This window comes from Camellia sinensis, chromosome 7 (genome assembly GCF_055761805.1).
Source record: "Camellia sinensis isolate YWXY chromosome 7, ASM5576180v1, whole genome shotgun sequence".
Taxonomy (NCBI): Eukaryota; Viridiplantae; Streptophyta; class Magnoliopsida; order Ericales; family Theaceae; genus Camellia; species Camellia sinensis.
This window is the reverse complement of record NC_138967.1, coordinates 153,765,263-153,775,604: the sequence shown is the minus strand read 5'-3', so window position 1 is coordinate 153,775,604 and position 10,342 is coordinate 153,765,263. Positions and strand designations below refer to the sequence as shown.

General features: G+C 41.2%; 1 protein-coding gene across 1 annotated transcript; it reads left to right on the top strand.

Annotated features, from left to right (window-relative positions):
- Positions 1-7,204: 7,204 nt before the first annotated feature.
- Positions 7,205-8,045, top strand: LOC145796220 (uncharacterized). The gene is made up of 2 exons (XM_082881264.1): positions 7,205-7,363; positions 7,557-8,045. The coding sequence occupies exons 1-2, from the start codon at positions 7,205-7,207 to the stop codon at positions 8,043-8,045; spliced, it is 648 nt and encodes a 215-aa protein (XP_082737390.1).
- Positions 8,046-10,342: the final 2,297 nt, after the last annotated feature.

The following is a 10,342-nucleotide window of genomic DNA, read 5'->3' as shown; positions in this document are numbered from 1 at the left end:
GAAGCATGGATTTTACACCCCCTCAGAGAAGTCCTCAGAGCACTCAAGCAGCGGACTCATGCTCTTCTCTAAGACCAGGTTCCCTTCTTCTACTATTGTCACCACCACGGTTTCAGGTTGAAATGTGGATATGTCCATCAAGCACAAGTCTGTGCTTTCAAGAATGAACATGGCTAGTTTGGATAGGTGGAAAGGGGTAATATATACGCTGGGGTTGTATGGGGTGGCCAGTGTATTGATTAGGTTTAAGTTTCGAGGTGGGGGAACTTAGTTATGGGACGGGAGAGGGTTGCTGGTTACATTTAGCTTTTGGGGTGGTGCGATCACTTTATTGTTGTTGAGGCCTTAAATCTCATGACACTGCCTGAAGAATTTGTCAATGTCATGACCATACTGCTGGTGAAACGTACAATACTTGGCTGGATTATGTTTCGATATGAGAGGACCAGGTAGTGGGCGAGGCTCTAACTGCCTGAGACACCCCTTTTTGATCAGCACCCTCAGTGCTTGTGATAAAGGCATATAGAGTGAGATAAAGGTCCTCTGGGATCGGGCTTGGCTGTTTGAAGTTTGCGGGGTTGTATTGGCAAAAGGATTGGCGGTCTTCGTTGTGGTCGTGACAACACTTATATCAGATGGCCGCACAGTTGTGCTTAAACTAGTGGTTGCATTGGAACTGCGTGCAAAAGGCCTATTGGTCAGCTCTTTCTCATCAGTTATCAACCCCTGTTTCATGGCGTCTTCAATCTGAACTCCTATCTCATGAAGCTCGGTGAACATGAACAAAGGTAGGACGATCATTTTTTGCAATAACTTCCCGTGTAGACTACGGACTATCATCCTTATCTGATCTTTCTCGGAAGGTCGTGTAGTCATCATTGAAGCCTTGGCCCTTCACCTTGTTACGAATTTTGAAAAGCCCTCTTTCGGCTCCTAGCGCGTTGCCTTAAGATCATGGGTTGTGACCTCGATTTGCGTGTTATATGAGTATTGCGTGATGAAGGCCTTGGCCATTTCCTCCCAGTTCTGTTTAACAGAATCTTTGAGCTTCACATACGAGATAGCTGCTATTCCCGACATAGTCCGGCCGAAAAGTGAGAGCTTCTGCAGTCTAGTCAGGCCCATCAGCCGTAGAATGTCTGAAAATAGTCGAAAGTGAACCATGGGGTCTCCGAAAGTGAATTTGTATCAGTGGCCAGCTGGCCAAAGATGAAGGTTGTCGGCCGTTGAGGTGGTCTGACGTCCACGTGTCAGCCATAGAAAGTGGCCTGCCTACCACAAATGCCTAGATTCATCTTGCTGCAACAGAGGACAAACAGAGCATATACAGGGTATTTTCAAGGATTGTCTACACAACTCACCCCTCATTTTCATGAACAAATCCAAGAAGTGGTGAACCTAAGCCACAAACCACCAATTCGAGCAATTTCATTGCATGATGGCTTGTGAACCCAAGAGTGCAAGTTCAATAAATGCAAGAAAAAAAGACACAAACCTCCTCTATTTCATGAAAGATTAAGGGAAGGGGTTGACCTTGGAGAGTTGGATCATTTCATCACTAGCAAGTATGAAATGGTCCAAGTTCCATGTGTTCAATTAGCATCCGATTGAACACACCAAGACACAATCAAATTTTTATCTTTGCACGATTTTAGTTTCAACTTTTAGTTATTCATTTTAACTTACCAACCATTCTTTAACCAATTAAGTCCATTAGTGCGTTGAGTCCTCTAAAAGGAAAGGAAGTATCAAATAAGGGTAGTTTAAGGCAAGAGAAAGGTGTCATGCTGTTGATAATGAACCCCAAAAGAGGATTAAACCATTACGCATGGACCTCAATCTCAAGCTTAAACAATCCCAAGGTTGAAACAACCCTCAAAACAAACAACGAGTGAAGAAATGAGAAAGGTTACAGAGATTATGCTTTCTGGAATTAAGTGAAAAAAACACTAAAACAATGCAGTCAACTCAAACAAGTAGTGTCTAAATGCCTAAAACACCAAGTTTGTGACGACACTTACAATAGAAGCACGCAAAATAAGACTCAAATGTAACAACCAGCCCAAAATTGAGTTAAAACTGTCCAAATCAGAGGTTAAAATAGGCTGGAATTAAGCTATAAATGGCTAGAAAATTAAGCTAACAGATAGAGCTAACTAGACTAGCAAACAAGACAGAAGAAACTGAGGCTAACCCCTCCAAATTTGAACTTCAAAACATGATTTTCACCACTAAAATTACTCTGAAAATCAGTGTTTAAAAGCTTGGAAAAAGATAGTAAAAGGGTGGGAAACACAAGGGTAAAGGCCTTCAAGCAAGGTACAAAGAAGAACTGTCAACCCCTCAACCTTCAATGGCCTTAAACCCAAGCTTCAGCCTAAAATTAGTACAAAAAAGATAGAAAAACAAGTATGCAAAGCAATTTAACAAGGCAAGTATTATACCTCTTGAAGAGAAGAGTAATTCCAAGCAACAAAACCAAGTAAGTACACCATTTAGAGCTCAAACCAAGCTCAAGAACACCTCAGCTCAAAGATGAGAAGATTTGTTTAAGGGTGTATAGGCAAAGGTTAAGGAATTGGAGGCTAAAGTGTAGAGATTTGCTAGAGAGAGGAAATTTTTGAATTCAAAATGTTCTAACCTTTCTACAAGAGAGAGGGGTCTCCTATATATAGAAAACATAAAATTCCCTCAAGGTGATCCAGCCCTACACGTAGGGATAGATGCATTCATTTGTGCAAACAGCTGGCATAAAATATCTGCAAAACACACTGGTGGCCGACCGGCCATCAGTGGTGGCCGATAAGTCACATCAGTGGTCGGCACTAGGTCGGCAAGCAAAAAGTGATGGTCAACAAGTCTCTAGCAGTGGCCGGAAGGTCATCAAAGGTTCCAGACTGAAAAAAAATAGGCTTGGTCCAAACCTGGGTTTGAGAGGCTATCAGGGTTTGTGAGGCTCAAAGTTGTGCATTTTGCTGAGGATTCGAGCACTTGGCGAGCAAACAGATTCATCATCGGGTGTGCATGCGAGGACGTCCATGTCGTAAGGGCCGTCAAAAAATGGGGTGTCTACATAAATCACGTATTCAAGTAATGAATTTAAAATCGACATTGGTTAGTATGATGAGCCGAACCTAAATGTATGTGAGACGAGTGTTTGCGAACATGAGAAATGCTAAAGAAACATGATGCTCTACACTACCATTATAAGCGGGTAAATAGAAAGGAGAAAGAAATGGGGGTTGAAAGACATGCACCATTATTACATTTTTTCCCTCACACAGGAGGGTCCGAATGAGTGTCCAAATGTCCAGATTAAACTAACTATTACAAATTCAAATAAATGAATTAAACTAGCTAACTGCTAACTAGCTAAGCTAATTGACTTCTACGGGATACTAAGCTAACTATCTAACTTTCTACAACAAAGACATTATATCAATAATAATTACAACAAGGATATTACAATAATAAGAATTACTTACAATAATTACAGCAATACTAATGAGAATAGTAATCTAAGAAACCATGAGACACAATGATCGTATGCACAGTGCCCAGAAGTTACTCTGTCTGCCCAGACTGCTCTGCCTCACCTTTAGCCATTGGCTTTGTTTTTGCCAATAGCTCACTACTTACCAAACATTGGGAGTTGGCTAGCCCTGAATGAGCTCCAGTCAAACCAAAAAAGTGCCGACCGGCGCTAATTTTTATGGCAAAAAAAAGTTTGGTACTCTGAGGTAAGAACAGTGCAAATATAGCCTTCTAGGCCATGTTTGTCCCTTCTGCCCCTCTCTATTATGTGAAATGCAAGAGAAGAACAAATTCGCATTCGAAACCATCAATTATCACAAGTTGATGGCTTGATAATCCCAAGCATGTTTGGATAAAATTGATAAATGAGATGAAAAATCACCCTTCTCTTCTATCATGAAGACTCAAAGAGGGAAGTAGACACACTCTCAGTCTTATCAACGTGTCATGGATTGATACGTGACAATTCTCAGAACGATGGACTTGGCATAACGTTTGGCCAAATCCAACAAACTCTAAACATTTTTTTATGTCGGTTTAGTTCATTTTAAGCTGATTTTATTAGTCCTTTCCATTCTTTAATCAATTTGTTCAAAATGATGTTTAAGTTCACTAAATGAAAAGAAACATCCAACAAGAAGTGATTCTTGGCATGAAAGAAAGCCTATGCCTTGACGATGAACCTCCATAGAGATTAAGCCATTGAGCATAGGTCCCTTTTCCATGCCTTGAATAACCATCAATCGGTTGAAGTGACTCTCAAACGAAAGAAAGAGAAAGAAGAAAAGAGGGAGGTGCAGAAATGATTGTGGGATCAATTTTTAGAATGAGACTCTTCAAAATGAAAATTAAACAAAGAAAAGCTATCGAAACATGTATAACACAACACAACAAGCTAGATGTGAAGACTTACAATGCAACAAGCTAGATATTCAAAGCATACACTAATTAAATAAATTACAACAGTCCTAAAACAGCCCCTAATATGCTAAAAACAATGGCTAAAAATCATGTTAAAGAGCATAAAAAGGTAGGAAAGAACAAGGCAAAGCATGGCTAGTCAACAAAAGCAAGAAGAGCTAGCTAATCTCTCCATTTTTTGAGACCTCCAACCATGTTTTTTAACCTTTTTTAAACTCTGAAAATCAATTTAAAAGGTAAAGAAAAGAGTGTAAAAAAAGGGTGTGAGCTGTAAAGTAGAGTGTAAGAAAGGATGTTAACCCTTTCTACCCTTTAGTAGCCATTCAAACCCAACTTCCAACACTTAAAATAGGATAAAAAAAAATACAAAACACAAGAAATAAACAAAGAAAGACAGAAATGAAAGAAATACAAAGGTGGTGAGCTTATATATCTTGAAGAAGATAAGCTCTTGTTTGTGAACCAAACTTGGTCCAAGTACACTCTCAAGCTTGAATTGTGACTTACAAAGCTCAACCAAGGTTTTAAGTTATGACTCCAAGGTTAAGTACGGTATATAGATATAGTATAAAAATGATCAAATATCGCAAAGTTAGCTTGCACAAGAAGAAGGAGCTCTCAAGGGCTATTTTGCTTCTTTAAAATTTTTCCAACCTCTAACACTGAGATATATGCTCGTATTTATAGAATTTGAGCAAAATAGGTCATAAATATCTTCAAAAATGGGCAGCTGGCTCATTCCCGCCCAGAATAGTGTTTCTTGCTATCGAGAGCCGGCTAGTTGCCAATGTGGTGCGGCCGGCTCCTAATGCTTTCCCTTGTTCCACTATTTTAAACTTAGGATAGGGTGGCACAATGGTTAAAAATAAATTTTTGGGGTAAAAACAGTATGAATATGAAGGGTTTGGAATTGGTTTTGGAGCGCGAGCTTACATTCCTTCGTTGAGAATTCGAATCACAATCAACACAACTTCATCATGGAGTGCCTAGGACAAAGCGCCTAAGTCAAAGCGCCTAAGTCTTGCGGGCGGTCAAAAATGGGGTGTCTACAACATTGTTTTCCTTTATGGATGGATTTTCTGGGTACAACCAAATTTTGATAGCACCAGAGGACTGGGAAAAGATAGCTTTCACCACGCCATGGGCTGCGTATTGCTACTAAGTCATGCCGTTTGGGTTGAAAAATGCTGGGGCTACCTATGAGAGGGCTGCGACCACCATTCTGCATGTTATGATCCACAAAGAGGCTGAAGTGTACATGGACGACATGATTTTCAAATCTAAAGAGCGAGAAGGCCATTACACCACACGAGAAAAATTCTTTCAAGAGATCAGGGAATACAAGTTGAGGATAAACCCGCAAAAATGCACCTTCAGTGTAACGACAAGGAAAATGTTGGGGTATCTGATCACGCAAAGGGGAATTCAAGTAGATCCTTCCAAAATCATGGCCATCCTGGAAATGCCACCACCAAGGACTGAAAAGGAGTTGCGCGGCCTTCTGGACAAAGTGCAAGTCATAAGATGGTTTATTTCCAAATTAACCTTGACTTGTGAACCACTATTTATTCTCGTGAAGAAAGGAAAGAAGTTCCGATGGAACGATTGATGTCAATTTGCCTTTGAGCAGGTTAAGCAATACCTCCAGAATCCGCCTATGTTTTCGCCACCAGAGCCAGGGAAGCCTTTGATTCTGTATTTATTGGTAACAGACTCAACCATGGAGTGCATGTTAGCTCAAGAATCTGAAGATAGAGTGGAGAAGGCCATCTATTACTTGAGCAAGAATATGCTAGATTACAAAACCCGCTATACCCCTAGAAAAAGCTTGCTTACCCTTAGTATGGGCTACCAGGAAATTGAGGCACTACTTGTTAGATCACTCCGTAATCCTAGTTTTGAGATTAGATCCCATCAAATATCTCTTTGAAAAACCAGCACTTATGGGTAGGCTAGCTCATTGGCTGCTTCTTCTCTCCGAATTTGATCTCAAATATGTTACGTGCAAGTCCGTTAAAAGAAGAACTATAGCAAAATTCTTGGCAGACCACCCGGTAGAAGGAGATGAGGTAGTGGAATACTTGTTCCCAGATGAAGACATTCTGCAAGTCAAAGAGGGAACTTGGACGATGTACTTTGACGGAGCGTCCAATCAGTACGATTATATGATAGGTGTGTTGCTGATAGCACCCGATGATTCACATATACCCTTAGCCTTCAAACCCCAGTTCAGAGTGTCTAACAATGAAGCAGAATATGAAGCATGCATTGCTGGTTTGGAAACTTCCCTAAGACTAGGAGCAATAAGGTTGGATGTCACTAGGGACTCAAACTTGGTTATATCTCAAGCAAATGAAGACTGGAGAGTCAAAGAAGAGAAGATACAGGTTTACTATCAGGCCCTAGATATGTTGATTCCAAGGTTTGAAAAACTGACATTCGTGTATCCATTGAGAGAGAACAATAGGTTCGCTGATGCACTAGCAGCTCTATCTTCTGTGGTAGACATCTCGTTGGGAGTAAAGATGCGTCCAATCATTATTGAACTGAAATACACGCAGGCTTATGAGACCATTGCCACAATAGATGAAGTTCAAGACAAAAACCCCTGGTGCTATGCTATTTGGAACTTCTGGAAAATGAGACGTATCCACCAGGGGCAAATGCCAAGGACAAATGAGAAATACGGCGTCTCGTTGCCCAATTAATCATATGTGAGGGTAGGCTGTATAAAAGAGGTCATCTGGGAATGCACAAGCTGTGTGTGGAGGAAGAGGAATCAAAGAGCCTCATGGCGGCTATCTACGGAGGAGAGTGTGGGGCCTACATAAATGGTGTGATACTAGCCCAGAAGATCCTCAGACAAGGTTATTATCGGTCAACCATGGAGAAAGATTTCATTAGTTTTGTACGGCGATACCACAAATGTCAAATTCATGCTAATCGCATGAACATATCGCCATCTAAGCTTTACAACATGGCTTCACCGTAGCCTTTCTCAATCTGAGGAATCGACGTTATCGGTGCCGTCTCGCCAAAGGGGTCAAATGGGCACGAGTTCATTCTGGTGGCAATCGACTATTTTACAAAATGGGTGGAAGCTCATATTGAAAGCGTCACATGTAGCCAAATTCATTAGAAATAACATCATCCGTCGGTACAGCGTTCCGAAAGAGATCATATTAGATAACGGCTCACACTTCAAGAAAAAGGTGGTGGATATGCTTGAGATCTATAACGTGGCTTTTCATAAGTCATCAACATACAAATCACAAACTAATGGAGCTGTTAAGGCTGCTAACAAGAATATCAAGAACATCTTGCGGAAGATGGTAGAAACATATAGGGATTGGCCGGATAAACTGTCATTCGTGCTCTGGGGCTATAGAACCTCAATTCGAACATCTACAAGGGCAACTCCCTATTCTCTCATCTATGGGATGGAGGTTGTTTCGCCAATTAAAATTGAAGTGCCATCGCTGCAAGTTATGGCCGAGTGTCAAATAGCGAAGGCAGACAGGGAACAAAGTAGATTTGAGGAGTTAATGTTGTTTGATGAGAGAAGACCAAGGGCATTGTATCATGTCTAGGGCTACCAACACCAAATTGCTAAGGTTTTTAACAAGAAAGTTAAGTCCAGGCATCTCAAGGAAGTGAACATAATACTGAAAAACAACTGGGCTCCCATCCATGATCCTAGGGACAAATTCAGACCTAATTGGATTGGTTCTTATATCATCAAGGCAATATGATCAGGAGGGGTGATTATTCTCATGGACCTGGATGGCTTGGAGTTTTCACAGCCGATTGATATAGACAAGTTGAAGAAATACTATCCTTGAGAGGCTTACTAGGTTAAAAACCCAGAAAGGCGACCTAGGTAAAAGTTAGAGCATGAAAAATTAGAAATAAAGAAAAACTGAGCTCGCAAGGTTGAAAGCCCTAAAGGGCGGCTTTGGCAAAAGTCAGAGCGCAAAAGGAGAGAGATAATACTCAAGTGAACCTAAACCGAACTACATAAGGTCTAATTCCCATCTTTGGGATACATAGGTAACTCCATCCTAAAGTTTGGCTATAACCATCTCAAACTCAACTGTCCTATTTGTTCATATTTGATCAGACCATCTTTCTCCATTATCAGTTAGCTCGATTGTGTGATCTTTATGTTGGCACAAGGGCCGGTATGGCAGATGTAGTTATAGGCATTTGTGATCTATTGATTCGGGGCTGTACATCTTGAGAGTTGATTCTATGTGTGTTAGGTGGTGATAATTCCCGAAAATGGTTTTGAAAAGTTTTAATAAAAGTTAATTTTGTTCAAAATTTTACCTTTTTACAACTTGGATCATTTTGGGACCAAAAGGAAAATTTTTAGTGCTCGCAACTTTAATTCCATTGATTTCAACACAAGTACATTCCCCAACTCTCTTATTTACATCATAAAACTTGAAAAAAAAGGTCAAAGCAATAAACTAAAGGCATAGATAAGTCAGGTGGTGATGCGTCCTCTGCTCGTGCTTGCGGAAGTCTCTGCAGCCAAAGTTGGCCTAACTTGTGCTTCATCCTCAAGCCAAGCCAAGCACTCCCTAGAAAGGGTGTAACTGAAGTTAGGGGTAGGGGCCAGAAGCTCTCTCATCCTCTAAGTAGTGAGGTACCGAGGCAAGTGTAAACCACGAATGGGAAATGAAGCCGGGTATTCCACTCTTCTTCTGGACAAGTCTAATCATGTCCAAATTGGTGTCTGAACCGAAAAGGGAAATAGAACACGCAGTGTGTAAGGCTAATTAACTGTATACTCAGTTGTTGGGACATACTGTAGGTCACCTCAATCAAATTAAGCCACAGGCAAAGCCAAGTTATGTTAACTATAGATCTGCTGCACATTCAGTTGCACCACCATCCCTCTGAAGTGAAGTCCACTAGCCTTTGGTGGAAAAGGTAAGCTCTGGCCGAGTACTCGGGGCAAGGGTCCTCTACTTTCAATTTATCCACGAGCCATACCTAGGAAGGGATGAAAAATAAGAGAGATTAAAGAATAGAGATGTACGTTGAGAGAAAAGTAAGAAAGGTGTTGTGAGATAAAAATAGAAAGTGAGTGTCGAGTGCTGCAAGCAATCATAAATAAGAAAGGGTGGGAAACAATACCTGAAGAAACAGTGGACTCCGTGCAAATCGGGTAGCCTCTCGCCAATGAAAGGAATCTAAACCCATCAGGGTCTCGACCAGTGCTAAACCAATGCAGCTCTTACCCTCTTTCGAACATTGAGCCACCTCAATTAGCCTAATGTTGACTCCGCCGCAGCTAGGGGGAAGAAGGAAGTGTGCAAGTAAGCATAAATAGAGGGCATGTTGCCGATGACCTCGCCGAAGGTCCCCTCTGTCTCTGGTGGTGAAAAATAAACGAATCAAACCTAGGGTGTCTAACTCCCCATCATGAACCAAGGATTGAGCCTCATGTAAAGTGAGCCCATACATTCGTCCTAAAGCCTAGGCATGGCCAAAATGGGGTTGTGGCATGATTTCTTCGTTATGCCGAGATTTCATCAATGCTTGAAATTCTTCGAGCGTCAGACACATTTCTTGTGATCCGAAGCGAAATACATGTGTGATTGGGTTCCAGCATCGAGCAGCAGTTTGGAGGAAGGGAAAATAAAGCAATGTACGACTCAAAGGAAAAAAAGCGTTTAGGCCGAAACTGCGAAAGTTCACCTTTTCTGAGCTGTCCAAAGTGGCTATCCAGTCTTGGAGCCTATTGTTGAGCAGCATCTCCATCTTGAGAACAAAATACCAAAGACTTGATATTTTGCTAGAAAAACAACATAGGGGCACCATTTATAGAGTTTGAGAAGAGGCAGTGCATGATAGCTGGATCCCATTGACCGACCTC

What these genes read in the sequence shown, in the direction of transcription:
- LOC145796220 (XM_082881264.1), top strand. Translation starts at nt 7,205, where the DNA reads ATGCACAAGCTGTGTGTGGAGGAAGAGGAATCAAAGAGCCTCATGGCG. An exon ending in AGAAAGATTTCATTAGTTTT is followed by an intron (nt 7,364 to 7,556) that starts GTACGGCGATAC and finishes AATGGGTGGAAG; the next exon opens with CTCATATTGAAAGCGTCACA.